The sequence below is a fragment of the Rhinolophus sinicus genome, linkage group LG06, assembly GCF_036562045.2.
Source record: "Rhinolophus sinicus isolate RSC01 linkage group LG06, ASM3656204v1, whole genome shotgun sequence".
In the NCBI taxonomy this organism is placed as follows: domain Eukaryota; kingdom Metazoa; phylum Chordata; class Mammalia; order Chiroptera; family Rhinolophidae; genus Rhinolophus; species Rhinolophus sinicus.
The window spans coordinates 87,966,534-87,985,944 of record NC_133756.1 but is presented as its reverse complement, the minus strand read 5'-3'; the positions used below and the strand labels follow the sequence as shown (position 1 = coordinate 87,985,944).

The window sequence follows — 19,411 nt, the reverse complement described above, 5'->3', positions numbered from 1 at the left end:
CAACTTACATGTGCTAAAACGCATCCTGTGATTATGGTTTAAAGTACAGCAATTATTGGACCTATTTCAGGATCTCCAAACACAAATCCCAGAGCTTCTTGTGCTTTTCTGTGTGAGGGAAATTAAATGTTATTTGAACACCTAGTCCTTGACTCATTTGAGAATATATTTTTTCTAGATTATCAGAAACATGTTGATATGGTCATGTGGTATAATATGAGTGGTTAGCCATAGAGGTGGAATTGAGAAGATAAGGCCCCTCTGACAGTCATTTTGGAAAACGAAATACATGACTGAACTGTAGTCACATTGTGAAGGGAGAGGTTCCCATCACCTCATGCTCCTGGATGCCAAGCACAGACCACAGTGTTGTTCACCCAGGTTTAGCCAGTACCTGAGGCTCTTTCCCCACAGCACCCTCTTTTTCTCTTCTGAACCCTTAAGCTTCTCTGTGTTTTTTTTCCACCCTTTCTGCATATTGTCTCAGGACTTTTTTCTCTGAAAGGCTATAGTTGGTAATAATATTTCACCGAAAAAGGGAGCTGACATTTCTCATCTGCTATGTTCCAGGGCTTTTACATTCTTTATCTCATGTAATCCTCAGAGCATCCTATCTCAATAGGTGGACTATCCCCACATTTATAGATAAAGAAACTAAAGTTCAGGGAAGTTAAATAATTGACGTAGAGGACCTGAAGCTAGAACACAGCAAAACGGGGAATCAGCTCTCGTTCTCCCTAACTTCATAGGTTGTACTCTGCCGCGTAGCTGTGGTGTTGGAGGTTGTGACTGTTGTTACTGTTGCTGGTGCTTGCCACCAGCTTTTATATAGGCTAGCTAAGAGAATGCGTCGCCTCAGGTACAGGTGGATGTGTCGTCTCAAGGTGTAAGTATGTGAACCCATTGACTTCCCGCAACAACCTGCTGACTGCACGTATTTATTTTTTCAGCTTTAGAGATGGGGAAACTAAGGCTCACCAAGACTTATCCAAGTCACACAGCCAGTCCGTCTGGCACTGAAAACTTGACCCAGTCCCATTGGGCCAGCTATTAAAGCTCACTGTCCGTACAGTGCTATACACTAGCTGGGTGCACGGCCAGCTCCTGTCCCAAAGGCAGTATCCTCCAATCTGGGGTGCGCTCTAACAGAAGCCAGTGTGCTTTATCACTTACAAAATAATAGGAATTTGTTTCTTCAGGAAGAACATGAGGCCATGTGAAGGCTTAGCAAGTGGGCACGAGCTCACATTTATACCAAAGCTCACTGAATTCCACTGTAGTTTTCATGCATATTGAAGGCATCTGAGTGTGGTATTTCCAGAGCGCATGCAGTATATCAAAGCTATAGATTCAGTATGACTAACGTAGGGGGAGGACATGAACTGTTTTGAAGTATAATGCCACTGCATTCCATAAATGAGTAAATACTGGTGACAGGTGACCTATGGCTGGACCATATAGCTATCCCATGTTAATGAGCAATTCAGATAGGTGTCTGCCTAAATCAGGATGCAAAAGGGAGATCAGCTCTCCTTCTCCCTAACTTCATAGGTTGTACTCTGCCACGAAGCTGTGGCCAACACTTAGACAGTTATTACTTAGGAAACACTGTACTCAGTTGCCTTAAAATGTTATATGTCTTGCTACCCTGGGGTCATGGCTGTAAGAGCAGCCCGTCAGTCAGTTGTGTTTAGGTACATACCTTAGTGTTTACTCATTTTATTCTTTCCTTATAGACCATGTAAGACAAAGAACTCTTAATCATGGAGTAATTAAAATTCTAAGACTATCAAATTCAAGTTGGTTGTCCACACCACTAGATTTTCTTTCAGCCTTAAAAACACATTACTTAAAGTCTTTTTCCATTCTCTTACTCATTCTCTTCTGAGAAGAAAACTTGATTCATGTATACACTCATTCCAGAAATATTTATTGAATACTTAATATTTGCTAGTCTTTATGCTAAGTGCTTGGGAACCATCACAAGGTAAACGTCATCCCATTCCTCACAGTAGTGATATTGTTAATATAGCATATTATAAAATTTATTACAGAGAAATTCAGTGTAGTTTGAGAGCATAGATGAAAGTAACATTTATTTCCATCCCAATAGATTTCGGTTTTGGAAATTTCTTTAAAAATGGTGAACTGCTGGCAACATGGTGTGGCAGCCCCCCTTACGCAGCCCCAGAAGTCTTTGAAGGGCAGCAGTATGAAGGACCACAGCTGGATATTTGGGTATTTCTTTGCTTTGCTGTGTTAAATGCATCTATCGTGATAATACTTGGTACCCTGGCCTGTCTTTGAAGTTCTTGGTACCTAACACAGAGGCAGTAGTTCATACTTTCCCTGTCCACTGGACTATAATTATATAATTAGGTCATCTTGAATTGGGTTCTAGGAATTTCTAAGGACAAATGTTATCATCCTAATATCCGCAATATTTAAATTTAAATGGTAATCAAAATGGTTAAATTCAGATCTTTTGGTATTCATTATAGCATACTTTATTGCAGTAATCAGGGTTTCAGTTGTTGTTTTTTCAAATTCAAGAAAATAGTAAATTCAAACAGAAATGTTTCAGTCCATATGATTTTTAGAGCTCTGGGGATGTTTGGGAAACAGGGTGTTTCAAGTTTTTGTTCAAAAACTGACCCCGTTGTTTTCTTCCTCTAGAGCATGGGAGTTGTTCTTTACGTCCTTGTCTGTGGAGCTCTGCCTTTTGATGGACCGACTCTTCCTATTTTGAGGCAAAGGGTTTTGGAAGGAAGATTCCGGATTCCATATTTCATGTCAGAAGGTAAACAACCTGTTCATCTTACTAATCATGCTATATAGAATTTACGCTCCGAATGAAATACCTATGCAAAGCTTCACTTTTTCTAAGAGTTTGGGTGCTAAATAAAGTGACTGAGTTACTTTAAAAGCCATAAAAATAAGCAACCCCATCCATGTAGGTGAGAAAAGTTCCAGCCTTCATCCTTGTAACTGAAAACAGAAAGGTTCCCAGATAAGAACAGCAAGTCTTCCCATTTACTCTCCGTCTATAAATGTCCCATGTTTATTGCAGACTTAGAGAAGCTCTTTGTAGATCCAGATTCATAACCCTTTTACTCTAAGTATGAAACGGATTTTTCCATATCCTTTGACAAGAAGTTGCAAAATTAAAATTTTTTAATTGAATTTAAAAACCAACTGTCCAAACTATTGAAATAAGATGAAATGCCATAATTCCTACCAGTCTTGTATTGGTTTGTAACATTAGGCAGCAGGTAAGTTTACTCCTGAGATTCGTTTTTGGTTATCATCCTTAACTCCTGTGTTCCTAGTAACAATAGGAAAAATGCTCTCATAGTTAAGAGTGTAGACTTTGGATCCAGACTGCCTGGTTTTAATCCTGAGTTCACCACTTACTGGCGGTCTGACTTTAGCAAGTTCTATCTCCTCTGTGTGCTTCAGTTTCCTCAATCTATAAAATGGAAATAACCATAGTTCCCAGTAGGGGTGTTATGAGGATTAATTAAATCAATCTGTATAAAACACTTAGCATGGTGCCTGGCACATAGCAAGTAATCTAAGTTTAGCTTCTGCTGGCTAGAAAAGAGCATGTCAGCTCAGAGAATAAGCTAATGCCCAAAGTTGCAGCAGTCTGGTTTTCATAGTGTAATCAGAAGTAAATAATGTTTCACATACATTTTTCTCAGCTGCACTGATATGGAGAAAGCAACAATCCACTGGACAGCCCTTGCCTCACATACACAGCCTTAGTGTATCAGCCTTAGATGTGACTGAGACCCACTTATTTGCTTATTCTAGGAAGAAGGGCTTGTTTTTTCCTTTGTCTAGGTAGTTTCTGTTGAGAAATTCAATAGAAAGTTTCACTTAGCACAGAATTGGATAGACCTACAGCCTCCTGTTTTTCTTAAGTATTCATTCATGGTGATGGTTAACTTTATGTGTCAATATTCACCATGTGAACTTGACAAATAGAAGTAACCTTCATGTATTCACTTAATTCATTTGACCTTCTGCTTTCCAGGGGGCACCCTGGAGGATACAAAGATAAACACCATTGTACAAAGTCACATGAAGCAGGCAAATACTCTGAAGTACAAGGTGATTTACCTCACTTTTGCAACATTGTGTTTTCCATAGATTGTGAGCACCTTATTCGAAGGATGTTGGTTCTAGACCCGTCCAAACGGCTGACCATAGCTCAAATCAAGGAGCATAAATGGATGCTCGTAGAAGTTCCAGTACAGAGACCTGTTCTCTATCCACAAGGGCAAGAAAATGAGCCATCCATCGGGGAGTTTAATGAACAGGTTTTGCGACTGATGCACAGCCTCGGGATAGACCAACAGAAAACCATTGAGGTAAAGCGATCCGAGATTCGACTAAAGCTATTTTAGGATTCTGTTGTCCTCGGTAACTTGTAATTTCATGCTCATACCTGTTATCCTGGTCTTTTAGCATAGCCATCCCCAGCACGTAGGCGTACTGTCAGTTTTCCCTGAAGATAACATCGACTATTATGTTTGCTTTTATTCAGTGTATAAATTACTCCCTTAGCCTCATCTGCCAAAAAATTCAAGAGGAAGGGTTTATATAGGACTGAGTGAAGACAAAATGGAAGCTTAACAAATACTAAGTGGAAAGTTTCTTCTAAGATGAAGCATAAAGTTTTTTGTAAGTGGTAAATTAATTTATATGGAACATAAATGTGCAACTAGGGAACAAGGCTAACGGCTGAGCAGAAAACAAGAATGGTAGGCACCCTAAAGCCAATGGGATTTAGGGTGTGAACGGGAGAAACTGAGAAGGCAAAAACAGGTGGATTCCTAGTAGTATGGAAATATTATGGGTCATAGAACTGAGAAGGTCACGAACCTGGGAAATTCCTCATCGCTTTTATTTCTGTCTTTAATACATGGTTAGCATATTCATAAGCTATGCGTATCTTTAATACCTCCACAACAGTAAAAAAATAAATGGTACTTTTAAGGCGGAACCATAACAAGAAAGACTATGAAATGCTCCCTTGTGAATACAGAGTGCTCCAAACTATGCTGCCTTTTCCTCCATTGCAGCCATAAGTGAAACCAGACTGGCTTTCCCGCTCTGCTCATCATGTGCTCAGTGATGCTATTCTGTATTTGTCCATGAAGTAGATCCAGAATGGCAGCTGCGAGCACAGTGATGCTGGCCCGGGATGTTTCCTGAGCGGGCGCTGCCCCTGAGAGCATTGCACAGTGCCCGTGCAGACTGTCAGGTGGAACCCCGAGCCAACCGAGCAATTACTGCTCTGTTCCCTTAGTGTCCTGGGAAAGCTGGCCAACGAGGGATGTGAAAAATTGGGAAGCAACTTTCTTTTCAAGGTTTCAAGAGGGTGGGACTGCAAAAACAAGAGGAAAAAATTACCTAAGAACGGAGACACAGTGTCTCTCAATCTAGCATCCAAATGCCATTCTCCAGCCCAAAATAATCACTAGGAAGCTCCCCGAAGACTTTAATCATTCACTTTAGAGTTTGCAATGGTTTGGACTTGGCGTTGAAGTTGTGGAATTGGAGCCTCAGGGCTCAGGCTGCTAACCGGCCTAACATCGCAGTTACAGCTATGAGAGGAAACCATATGACAGTGTTGGGAAATGTCCACATGAGACAATGGTGGCATTGTCTCTAAATGCAGAAAAATGAGCAGATCCTGTTAATGTAAAAGGGCCAGTCCAGTCATTTAAAGGTGTCACCCATTATATAATTCACGCTAGAAACTTGAAATGATCTTTCATTCTAAGTTCTGGAAGAGCTTTCATTTTGAGGCACTCTGTTATTCTATTTTTAAGAGCACATGATTTCTTCGGTCTTTTTTTAGAAAGATAGAGCATTGGATTAGTTTTTATGGTTCTCTGCCTTCAGCACTTGTTTTCTCTTTCAGTCTTTGCAGAACAAGAGCTACAATCATTTCGCTGCCATTTATTACTTGTTGGTGGAGCGCCTGAAATCACACAGGAGCAGTTTTCCTGTGGAGCAGAGACTCGATGCCCGCCAGCGTCGGCCCAGCACCATTGCTGAGCAAACAGTTGCCAAGGTAACACCCCGTTAGCCAATAGTCTTATCTGCATGTGCCTATTCACATGGTTGACACATTTTTCATCTTGTAGTACAAAGGGTTAGGATTTCATCCACTGCCTCTGTTGTTCTGTAAAGTTTCTGCCTGTCATTCACTAGATTCTCAAATGTTTTAGCCCCTTCCTATTTCTAAGGTTCAACTTTATTTCCAACATTTTTTTCTTTAAGATATTTTTCATTGTTTTATCATTAACTTATGTTGAGGATTAATGTAACTAACTTGTCATTCAGTTTCTTTTAATAAGTTTTTATTGCAGATTTACTCTTGCAAGCTTCTGTTAATACGCACTGCAGGGGATAAGGATGGATGAAATACAGTTTTTGCCCTCAGAGACATTGCAGTATTGAAGCAAAATAAGGCACTATAAATAACCATGAGTCAAAATAGAGAAAGACAAATGCTGTAGAAGAACTAAGGGCAAAGAGGATAGAATGGGAAAGACATTGTGGGAGAGATGGCATTTAAGAGAGATCTTCACAGATGTGTAGGGCTTGTCAGGGAGAGGCCGTAGTTAAAAGCACTGTGTGCAGGCAGAAGGAGCAGCGGGAGCAGAAGTACACAGTGGACAAATGCAGGCCTTGTTCAAATTAATCCACTTGAATTAAGTATAGGGAAATTAAAAAGTTGAAGTGATAAATTGAAGCCATGCTATGAAGGGCTTTGAATGCCGAGTTTACTTATAATTCAGGAAGTAGTGAGGAACAACTGACGGGCGTTAAGTGGAAAAGTAATATAATTATATTAATGCTTTAAGCTAATTAATCTGGTAACAATGAGAAGGATAGATTGGAAAGGGAAAAGGAGAAATTTGGAGAGACCAGTTAGGAGATTATTATAGTAGTTGAAATGAGAAATACTGAAGGCTTGAACTGTGTAGTTCTGGTGGAAGTAGAAGGAAGGGGTAAGTATAAGGGCCATTTCAGAGGTAGGCTCTGTCTGAACTTAGCAATGGTTTGGAGAGGCAGCTAAGCGTGGTGTTTAAAAGCAGGGACTTTTAACCAATTTATGAGAAATTCTGGACAAATTGCAGATTCTGCCGTTTTCCTCTGTGTGACCATAAAAAGTAACCTAAGGTCTTTCTGTGCCTTGGTTTCCCAAGCTGCAAAATAAGGATAAGTATAGGATGTTATGACAGTTAAATTAGTTAATAATTGTGCAGCACTTATAACAGTGCTGTGTGTTTGTTATATTAAGTAATAAATAAATGTTGGGGAGGAAGGGGCAACAGTGAGTTAAAGGTGACTCCATTCCTGAGCCCAAGGCTGAGAGCACAGTGGTGGCACTGATTCTGTCCCTTAGGAGGAAGAGTGGGTCTGGGTGCCGGGAGAGGGGCTGGGGCTAAAGAGCGTTTGGAAACCATCTGTATAGAGGCTGAGAAGACAGTGGTTCATTCATATGACCTATTAGGATTTCCATATACACGTACCTCTCTGAGTACTAACTGTTCAAAGTGCAAGGAAAAGCACAAGAGTTTTTTCTTGTTTGGTAGTTTTACAATATTTATAAGATCATGATAGAATTTTGTATTGGTTTCTATAGAACATGTGAAAAAAAACAAGGAAATTAAAATCTTGATTTTACTAGGCAAATGGTATACTTTGTTACACATACTATATAAAATAATGTGAATATTGATACTAATGTGGGTAAAAGAATGTGCAATCAAGTTCCAGGTATTTGGCTTAGAGTATCCTGAGCACTTGGATTCATTCAAAGTTGAATGGTACCACTTTCGAGAACGAGAGGAGGAGGATAAAATGAGAATTCCTAAGTTGGGGTAATACTAGTGAGATGTTGTGGTACCTCTTCCCTCTTGAAAGTGCTGCCAGGCAAAAGGAGAGGAAGCAGCAGAGTCCCAGTGCTGTAGCAGGCTTCCCTCCCAGCTCTCTTTGCTCTTAGTGAGTGAAGGAGGTTACCTAACTGATAGCTCCTCATCACACACATGTTATTGTGCACAATTTTCTTTTGTATCTAAACTTGAAGCAAGTTCCCTGGCAGATCTCAAATTGTATTTAATTTGGCTTGGTGTTCAGATGTAGAACATGGCTTCTTATGTTTGATAACTTTTATTACCAGGTACCCAATGCATTCTTTTCAATTCATGTGTTGACCTAAGTTGTCACAGAAAGCTACTTATTACTGTGACTTAAAATGTATGTAATTCAATCAAGAATCTTCAATATTCATTCACAAACTTGTCTTGAGTGCAGCACCTGGATGCACTGGAGCTGACATTTTCCTTTCCCTCCGAGATTTCATATTCTCTGTTTTTATGAATATAAATGTGCTTAAAGGTTTAGTAGAGCCTTCTCCCTTTAATTCTTTGTTCTAAAATTTTTTAAAAGAAGTGGCAAATCACTTATTTGATACAGCAATAAGAAATTGGGGAAATGACATGCTCCCATGCAAAGATCACGTGAGCCATCAAATCTTGCAGACCTTGGGTGACTTCGGCAAGTCAGAATCTCTGAGCTCCAGTGTCCTTAAATATAAAATGGAAACAGCAATACCTACTTCCTAAGTTTGCTACAAAGGTAAAATGAGTTGAACTCTACCAGCAGATCAGTTCAGCAGATAGAGCGCCGCGTGCCAGGCACAGTCCCTGCCACTGTGGTCTGAGGTACCTAGGAGATAGTCCCTGCCCTGAAGGAATTTATGGTCTAGTGATAGAGAACCCAGTATTACTACTTAGAAACCAGTGAGATTCCCATCTTACATAGATTTAGAGTACTTATATTTGCTGTGTAATATACAGGAAATGTCACATCTAATTGACTGCAAATAACTATTTAGAAAAACATGTGTCATGCCTTTTTCTTGTGAATTCTAACTACTAGTTCCTAACAGCCCTTCCACTCCAAGTTTCTATCAACTGTAAGCAGACAATAAAGATTCTTCCCAATTCTTCTTTAATTACTGATTAGAGGTCACCCTCCACAACTATAAGAAAAAGCGTTGTATTAGTCGACTAGCTGCCATAACAAAATACCACAGACTGGGCGGCTTAAACAACAGACGTTTATTTCTCATATTTCTGGAGGCTAGAAGTCCAAGATCAAGGTGCCATCACGGTTGGCTTCTGGTGAAGACTCTCTTCCTGTCTTATAGACAGATGCCTTCTCTCTGTGTCCTCACAGAGCCCTTCCTCTGTATGTGTGTGTTGGAGTAGGGAGAGGAGATATCTCTTGTGTCTCATCCTCCTCATATTAGAGGGACACCAGTCCTACTGGATTAGGACCCCACCGTTATAACCTAATATAACCTTAATTATCTCCCTTAAGGCTCTGTCTCCAAATACAGTCACACTGGGGGTTAGGGCTTCAACATACAGATTTGTGTGGGACACAGTTCCATCAATAAGAAGCATATTCCTATTGGAACAATAAAGATTTTCCAGTAGGAGAGAACGCAGTTTTCATGTTAATAGTTCTGGAAAGCACAAAGTCAGAAGAAGAGATTCAAAACAATAAACATGGTTTAAAAAGTCATTATAATTAGTTAGAAATGATCATTGTTTATTACCAAAGAAACTGTTAATATCTGCTTCCTTGGGATATTAATCAGCCATCTATTCATTATAACATATTCTTTAGTCGTCGGCTCTGTAGTGTTGAGCATGCCATTTGAATATTTATACCCTACCTTGTTCCAAACAGACTTCTTTAATCACCTCCACAATTGCAGGAATCCTAAAAAGCAGACCCTTAAAACCTACCATGAAGTGCGTGTCACAGTAAAATGTGTTATTCCTCTGTCCTTACCAAGTTCACGGTAAGTTGTTGTCGCAGTCCAGGTTGTGAAAGTTGTCAAGGAAAGTGTGCTGCGCTTGCTCTGGCATAGCACACCTGCCATTTAAGAAGTCACAGCTAATGAGATGCAGGGACTGCGAAGGGACAGCACATCGTAGCGATGGTGCTGGCTTCTCACATCCAGTGCTGCATCTTCAAGCAATGCTTTGACCAAGTAATGTAGACTGCTTTCATATAGGAGCAGTCTGATAATTTTGGAAAACAGAGATCAAAGTTCAGCGTTATTCTTTGATTGAAAAGCTGATGATGAGGGTAAGAAGATTATACCTAATATACTTTATTAGGAAATTTAAATTTTACATTGTGACATGGGGGCTAAAAAAATTTATTTAAATAACTAATGTTTGAAAGGAAGAAAAAGTTGTTTAGCCTCAAAAGTGGCCCAGAATATAAGCCTGAGGAATGATGATAGAAGCTATTTCTTTATCACACTCAGAGTGGTATACCATGTATTTTTTGTTTTTACCATCTATATAATAATCTAATACTTTGCTATTGCTATTTTATTCTTTATCTCACGTAATATATTTAATGAGTATAGCAAATATAAAGTATATTCTAAGTATATTCAAATATAAAGTATATTTCTAACATATCTCCCCATTTTTGAAAACCATCAACCTGAAATTTTAACTAGAAACCATTAGATAGTGTCTGAGAACAAAACTGCATTTTCATTTTGCAGTCTAATTCCTATATTAAATTCTTGTGATCATTTTAAGACTAGAAAGAAAGAGAAAGGAGGAATTAACATTACTGAGTGAAGGACTTTACATGTTACCTTTTACAATCCTCACTTCACTGTGGAGTAGATATTATGCCCTTTTTTACAGGTAAAGAGAATAAAATTCAAAGGGGTTAGGTAACCTGATAAAGTTTACACAATGAGTAATTGATGGAGCCAGGAATTAAACCCAGGTCTTGGGAGAGAAGAAGCTAGAATCATACTATTTGTTCCTTTTCATTTGTTTGAGTTTAAAACATCATCCTGTACCCCTTGAAGTGATTATAACAGAAAAAAATATAGGCCATTTCTCTGCCTTTTAGAAACTAGTATGATGATTGTTCGCTTAGATGTTTTGGAATGTCTGTTATGTTCAAAAGGCATCTAATAAATTATTCTCCTAGTTTGGAAGAGATGGGGAGGAAAGGATTACCCAACAGTTTCATCTTTAAAATCAATCCATGCCAACTGTGATAAAGGAAGATTGTCTTTTAAATGATTTTTTTAAAAGAAGAGTTTGTAATGCTGGTTTATTTAGCATTCTTATCAAGGGAGACATGAAGAATGGCCTTAAAACCATCAGGTGCTTTCTATAGTAGAAACATTACTTGCTCAGCAATTAGCATCTGTCTTTCCACTGGGCCGGCCGGCTCTGTCCAGGCTGTGCGTCTCCTTGATGGGACATTCTTGTCACCTTTACGTAACTGCTGCTTTTTTCATCCTCTTTACACACACGCTTGCCAGGAAATACATACCATCTCTCCCCACCAAAAGGGGGGTGGTGGGGGAGACAGATAGATAGCACTTCCTGCAGTGTACTTTGTAGTGCAGCTCATTGTGGGGGCGGTGTCCATCCCTCGTTCAGTTTTGAGCTCCTAGCGTCAGGGACTTCTCTTTATAGCTTTCCAAGGTAATACACGTAAGGATGTAGACAGTATGTTTGTTGAATTGAAAAAGCATCCTTAGATTTCTTACAAAGACTAGCTTTCTTGTCATCTCTATGAAAGCTATGTTCCCCACCATGGAACAGGAATGAAATTCTGTGCAACCTATCTCAGAATAATTGACTGCTGAGCCTGCTTCAAATCAACACCTGTACCATTTACATGTTTCATCAAATCTTCTCAGGAGTTTCCACCAAAAACCAATTTATCCTTGAATGGTACCAGGAAGAATTATTTTACTCTAGGAAGTTTGTGTATTGATATGGAAAGTATTAATGTTCCCAAACTGTCTCTTCTTGCCGTATTTACAGGCACAGACTGTGGGCCTCCCAGTGAACATGCATTCACCGAATGTGCGACTGATGCGATCTACCCTCCTCCCACAGGCACCCAATGTGGAGGCCTTCTCATTTCCAGCCTCTGGCTGTCAGGCAGAAGCAGCATTTATGGAGGAAGAGTGTGTCGACACTCCAAAGGTACGTGTGTGTTTGAAAGACTCTGAGCTTGCAGGGCGGCTGGAGACTTCACTTTGGTCCATAGGTGTTGTACTTTGCTTTGTTGAACTTTGTCATTTGTTGAAGTCACTCAGGAGTGTTGTTTTTGTGCAGAAGAACCTGAGAGAAGAATTCAGGGGTAAACTCTGCTCTCATCGCCATCTTATCATTACGACCGTTGTGTCACTTGTCAGGTCGCACCGCATATGTACTTTTCAAAATCCTTTCTCTTTCCTTAACCAAATCCTTCTCTCTTAAAGTTTCTAGATCCCTTTTAAGTTTTGGACATTTTTTTTTAAAAAGTGTAATTCTGAGAGCAAAAGTCTAACTACGGTGCTTCCTTAGGCTTTGTGTTTTTGTTGCGTCTCTTCTGCAGCCGGTGCTGCAGCTACACACGATGAGGCATCTTTTTGGCTCAGTTGTACATCTCTTTTTGTCCAGTTTGGACATGCTTAAAGGACATAAGTTCATCCTGGTGTACTGCATAAAGTTGGCTTTTAGGATATGGAAGATGACAGCTTCTCTCATTCGATGGATATTTACTTCTAATATGTGTTTTATATACTCAGCATCAAGTGGCGTACAGAGGATCAGATGAACGGGCAGGTCTTGGCACATAGGTCTTGGAGTAGTGTTCAAGGTAAACCCTTGTTTCCTAGCTCCGTGAGCTTGGACGGAGTGACTAACTTCTTTGAACCTCCATTTTCTCTTGTGTAAAGTGTAACGACCAAATTTATGAGACAGTTGTGAGAATTAATTGAGATAATAATGTGTGTGAGGTTCTGGCCAAATTGTAGATACTCAGTAAATATTGCTTTCCTGTCTCTAGCCTAGTTAGGTAATAAAAAGATGAGTCAGACATGAATTCTGCCTTGAAGTTTATAGTCTAGAAGAAGAGACATGATGCATAACTAAAGACAATGTGCCACGTGCTGAATAAATTGATAAAACATAACTGGTCCTTTATTATTTTTTTCCCCATCTCCTCTCCCTCTCCCCTTTAGCAGCCATTAGCTTGTTGTCTGTACCTATGAGTCGGTTTTGTTTGTTCATCTGTTTTGTTTAGATTCCACATATAGGTGGAATCATATGGCATTTGTCTTTCTCTGACTTATTTCACTCAGCATAATACCCTCTAGGTCCATCCATGTTGTCACAAATGGCAAGATTTCATTCCTTTTTATTGCTCAATAACATTCCATTGTATATACGTACCACATTTTCTTTACTCTTTCATCCATCGATAGATGCTTAGGTTAATTCCATATCTTGGCTGTTGTAAAGAATGCTGCAGTGAACATAAGGGTGCATATATCTTTTTGAATTAGTGTTTTTGTTTTCTTTGGAGAAACACCCAGAAGTGGTATTGCTGAGTCATATGGCAGCTCTATTTTTAATTTTTTGAGGAATCTCTGTACTATTTTCCATAGTGGCTGCACCAGTTTACAATCCCACTAACAGTGCATGAGGGTTCCCTTTTCTTCACATCCTCACTAGCACTTGTTGTTATTTGTTGATTTTTTGATAATAGCCATTCTGACAGGTGTGAGGTGATATCTCATTGTGGTTTTAATTTGCATTTCCCTGATGATTAACGATGTAGAGCATCTCTTTATGCCTGTTGGCCATGTGTATGTCTCCTTTGGAGAAATGTCTATTCAGGTCCTCTGCCCATTTTTTAGTTGGATTGTTTGTTTTTTTCATCTTAAGCTGTATGATTTCTTTGCATATTTTGGATATTAACCCTTATGGATATATCATTTGTGGACATCTTAATTCCATTAGGAATGTTGTCTCTTCATTTTGTTGGTGGTTTTCTTCACTGTGCAGAAACTTCCTAATTTGATGTTGTCCCATTTGTTTAGTTTTTCTTTCGTTGCCCTTGCCAAGGAGACATATCCAAAAAGATATTGCCAAGACTGATGTTTACTGCTTATGTTTTCTTCTAGAAGTTTTATGGTTTCAGGTCTTACATTTAAATATTTAATCCTTTTGAGTTTGCTTTTGTATATGGTGTAAGAAAGTGATGCAATTTGATTTTTTTATATTTATCAGTCCAGTTATCCCAGCACCACTTATTGAAGGTCTTTACTCCATTGTGTATCCTTACTTCCTTTGTCATAGATTAATTGACCATGTAATTGAAGATTTATTTGGGAGCTATTGTATTTCATTGATCTATATATCTGTTTTTATGCCAGTACCATACTATTTTGATTATTGTAGTTTTGTAGTATATTTTGAAATCAGGGAGCTTGATACGTCCCACTTTGTTCTTTCTCAAGGTTTCTTTGACTATGTGGGGTCTTTTGTGGTCTGTATACATTTTAGGATTAGTTGTTCTAGTTCTGAGAAGAATGTCATTTGTATTTTAATAGAGACTGTGTTTAATCTGCATATTGCTTTAGGTAGTATGGACATTTTAACAATATTAATCTTTCCAATCCATGAGCATGGCATATCCGTCCATTTACCATGTTTCCCCAAAAATAAGACCTAGTCGGACAATCAGCTCTACTGCGTCTTTTGGAGCAAAAATTAATATAAGATCCAGTCTTATATTATATTGTATTGTATTATATTATATTATATTGTATAAGACTGGATCTTATAAGAAAATAAGACTGGGTCTTATATTAATTTTTGCTCTAAAAGATGCAGTAGAGCTGATTGTCCGACTAGGTCTTATTTTCGGGGAAACAGTATTTGTATCTTCTTCAATTTCTTTCTTCAGTGTCTTATAGTTTTCAGAGTACAGGTCTTTCACATCTTTGGTATTCCTAGGTATTTTATGCTTTTTGATGCAATGGTAAATGAGATTATTTTCTTAATTTTCTTCTGATAGTTCATTATTGGTGTATATAATAATTGATCCTTTAAAGAAATATAAATCAGAGCACTGTGAGACTGGAAGGAGGAAAGAAGTGAGTTGCTTTTAGCTGGTTTAATCAGGAAAGTCTTTGGGTTAACTGCCCAAGCTAGGAATGGAGAGGGGGGCAGAATCTGGGTGGATGGAAACTAGGGTGTGATACCTTGGTAGAGGGAAATCCTGAGGAACAGCAAACATCAGGAACGCGTAGGTCTCAGTCAGAGCAGTAGCTCAGTGTGTCTGAAGAAAAAGGGTCTGAAGGGGAGTCGTACAAGTTAAAGATGTATAATTTAGCTGTGAATGGCAAGCCAAGGACTGTAGGCTTGTTCTCCAGGCCAGGGTTCTCAGCGTGGGAACATGTGTCAGTATCATCAAGAGAACTTTTTTAAATGGACTTCTCCAAGGTAGTAGGAAACAATTGAAACTTTTTGTTTAAAGAAGCACTGTGATCCATGTTGTAGTTCAGAAATTAGCCAGGAAGGATACATAGACTGCATTGGATGGGGAGAGACTGGTGACAAGAACGATACAAGGTCAGACCATGTGTCCAGGAAGGGAGACAATGAGGGCCAAAACTAGGATAGTGCCCATGAAACTGGAGAGGAGGGAATGATATAAATGAGCTTGCACAGAAAAAACTGATAGACTATTGGGGTCCAAAGTGGTAAGAGTATGTTGAGCCTAGATGATGGGGAGGGTGAGTGCCATTATCAGAAGTTGGGAGTTCTGGAGGCAGAGCTAATTCAGAAGTTAAATAATGAGTTTAGCTAGAGCCTAGTCAGGGCAGCTTGATGCTGGGCTGCCACAAACAGGTGTGAAGCTGAGTTGTGACCACAAGGAGTTAGTGTCCATGCCCCGAGGACGCTGCTTCTTGTGGACAGGCTTTTTACTCTGCCTGCGGTTGCCTGGCATGTTCAGTAGCCTCATCCATGGCTACTACATCCTCACCCAGAAATTTAGACATAAATTGGAGTACCATAATTCATTTATTTTTAAGATCTAAGTCCCTTGAAGAAATTAAAGTGCAGTCTGCTAAAATCTTGTCTGTGAGGGCATCAGGCCCAAAACACAGATTGGGCGCTGTCTGCATATTATATAGGGCAGGTTATTTTTAAAGCTTGTGATTGTTACCGTAACTAGGAAACAGACAGGAAATGAATGATTTTGTGAAAGATATAGATAGTAGCTAGATGGTGTATTTGCATTTGTAGGAAGAGCCGTGCCACGCTGGAACTGGCCACCCACACTGGCAGTGCCACCGTGGCACTTAGCCAGGCCTTAGACATCCGCTGGTCTTACCCGTGGATCATTTTGTTTATGGCAGCAAGAATACTTTTCCCTTTTCCCTCCTTAGTACCTCTTTCTTTGGGGCCCATAAATAAATGCACACACACACAAAACGATCAGACAGAGATACTGTTCCTTTGTTGTCCCTGCTGCTCATATGCATTTGCTATTGTAACACCCATTGTTGTCTTCTGGAAGATGCTTCATAACTGCATGTATTGCTCATTCATTTCTGCTCTCAGTTGGTGGCAGGTATTGTACATCTCAGAGATCTCACCTCTCTTTGCCTCCAAGAAGTCTTCCACTTAAAACTGTTAGTAAAATCCCTTAGGGAGTTTGTGTCGAGGTGGTGGTTTGGGGTTCTTCCAAAAAAGGCACCTTTCTAAGATAGTCATCCAACTCTGAGCAATAACTGAGACCCCCAGGTGACAAAGAGACATATGGAGGACAGCTCACAAATCCTATAGTGTCAGACTTTCTCTTTTAAGGGTTTCTTTGGGAATCTTGAATTTTTTACACACACACACACACACACACACACACTTCAGTCAGTTTTAACATTTTATTAGAGATTGTAATAACTGGATTTTTCAAGTTACCACCTTCATAGCTAGATAACAGAAGGGAACTGCGAAGGTAAATTGAAAAGGCAAGTGTAGCAAGGGTGTTCCATGTCTGTTTATATGTTTAATAACTTTCGTTATTATAGAAGTACTGCAACACATAAGAGAAGGTCTGAAAAGGCCACACAGCAAACTCTGAATAATGTTAATCTCTAAGGCTTTGTAAAAGGAACAGATTGCACTTTTACTTCTGAATATGAATTAAATTTATAATTTAAAAAAATCAGAATGACAAATGGAAAATTCAGAGAAGGGTAAAAAAAATAATAATTTATCCATAATCCCACTACCCCAGAGATAAACATATTTTGGCCTATTTCCTGAGAGTGGGTTATAGAAAAATAGACAGGTGAGTGGGTGAGTATAGGGGCATTAAGTAGGTAGACTTTTAAAAACAAAATTATATTATATTATATGTCATTTTGTATCTTGCTTTACATAATATAACATAATGAGCGTTTTTATATATCAGGAAATCTTTGAAAGCATGAACTATATTTAACAACTGCCTAATATATTGTATTAGATATACACTTATTGAATATGTACTCTCCTATTTTCGGAAATCAGGTACTTAAAATGTTTTGCGTCCTCATATGTGCTTCAGGTGAATGTCCTTGTGTCTAAATCTTTGACTGTACTTCTGATTATTTCCTTCGGAGAAATTTCTAGAAATAGGGTTATACAGTTCTTCCTTCTTCACCTGGTTGTTTTATTTTAAGTTGCCTCAAGATGGTAAAAATGCTTTAAAAGAAAATGTTGTAGTTTTATTTTCATGCTTTGAAATGTTTTACTGTTATAAAGCATTCTCTTTTGTCAAGAAAAAATAATAGATACAATACAGAGGGTGCCAAAAAAAAATGTATACACATATTAAGAAAGGAAAAAAACTATATTAAAATTGCAATACTCAATATATACCGATCACAAAAGATGAATACAAGTCATGTGTATACATTTTTTTGGCTCCCCCTGATACTGAGTACCTAAGGTACTGTGCTATTTTATATATATTATTTTAGTTAATACTCCCAAACAACTTTACTTCCATTTTACAAGTGAAAAAAAATTGAACTTTATAGAAGTTAAACAGCTTGCTAATACGTGATAGAGCTGAGGTTTGAGCCTACAGCACCTACTCAATATATGCCAAACTTGCTAGGCACTTAGGATACAAATTAAATAAGGCACATTCCCAGCCTCCAAACTCAACTGGCTAGTAGTGTGTACTGGTCTACTAGGCAGCCATAACAAAATACCACAGGCTGGGTGACTTCTACAACAGAAATGTGTTTTCTTACAACTTTAGAAGTCCAAGATCAAGGTTCTGGCCAATTTGATTTCTGGTGTGGGCTCTCTTCCTGGCTTGCAGAGGGCAGCCTTCTTACTATGGCCTTCCATGGCCTCTCCTCTGTGCTCTCGTAGAGAACGCTTTCTTGTGTCTCTTCTTATAAGGACACTAGTCCTGCCAGGTCAGGGCCTCACCCTCACGACCTCATTTAACTACACTTCCATAGAGGCCCCATTCCCAATACTGCCACACTCAAGGGTGGGGAGACACAAACCTCTGCGTAAGGCTACCAATCTCCCTCCTACAGTGCAACAGTCTTGTTTGTGGTAGGTGCGGGGACGTGGTATCACTTAGTGGCAGAGTCTCTCAGAGTTTGACTACTGCATGTATGTGAGGTCTCTTACTAGAAGTGAAGTGAGATTGAACTTGAAGGAAAGACAAAAACAATGTATTGGCAAATGTACGTATCACCCATGTTGTATTCTGAATTCCTGTAATTTATAGTTAGCCTAGATTATTTCTTAGAGCAAAAGATCTTACTCCTAACAGCCTAGTTAGATAAGCCCAATGTTTTGGTCACAAAATCCTATAACTGAATTTCGCCTCTTGTCATATCAAGTCCCTGGGTAGTAAGTAAATTGACAGGCAAGGGTAGCATGATTATCACCTGTTTTAGGAAATGAACTTGTAGCTGAAGGTGTTCACACCTATGAGCGGGCCCCACTGTGCTTTCCGATTTAATCATAAAACATCATCTGAAGAACAGTCATTGTTTTCTACCTGTCCCAGGATGAAATTGAGTTCAGCAAACATTTTTTAATAAAAGACACAATTCCTCTTATAGTCTAGATGAGGAGATAAATTTATAAGCAGACAATTTGAGGGGGGAAAATTATAAATTAGGGGGACTGAAAGGTTTTTTGAGTACTCAGAAAAAGGTAACTTTTCTCTATTGAGGATAAAAGGACCTTGTAAGACTGTATTACAAGAAATATCTGATATAGGCTGATAAATATCTGCTATTTGACAGAGGCTGTAAGTGTAAAGATAGACAATTACTTAATAACACAGTCTTTTTTCTGTTGCTTTATTCATTTCTAAATCATCTTTGGCAGTCTTAGAAAATTGTATTAGTTGGCAGTTAAGGAACCTCGAGGTATGAATATAAGTTCCCAAGCAGCCAGCCTTTCTTACAAGAAAACTGTTAAGTGTAGTCAAAAAAGAAAAACTTATCTAGGGA

The 19,411-nt window shown here is 38.9% G+C and overlaps 1 protein-coding gene across 2 annotated transcripts in view; it reads left to right on the top strand.

Moving 5' to 3' along the window:
* The window catches only part of SIK2 (salt inducible kinase 2), a 126,535-nt gene that overhangs the window by 95,614 nt on the left and 11,510 nt on the right, over nt 1-19,411 (top strand). Inside the window, exons 5-9 of one of the 2 annotated variants that reach the window (XM_019715263.2) lie at nt 2,114-2,238; nt 2,677-2,800; nt 4,156-4,376; nt 5,936-6,088; nt 11,919-12,083. In XM_019715263.2, coding sequence (XP_019570822.1) covers nt 2,114-2,238; nt 2,677-2,800; nt 4,156-4,376; nt 5,936-6,088; nt 11,919-12,083 — 788 coding nt within the window. The remainder of the gene's footprint in view (nt 1-2,113; nt 2,239-2,676; nt 2,801-4,155; nt 4,377-5,935; nt 6,089-11,918; nt 12,084-19,411) is intronic. The other variant, XM_074335508.1, reaches the window with a different exon arrangement.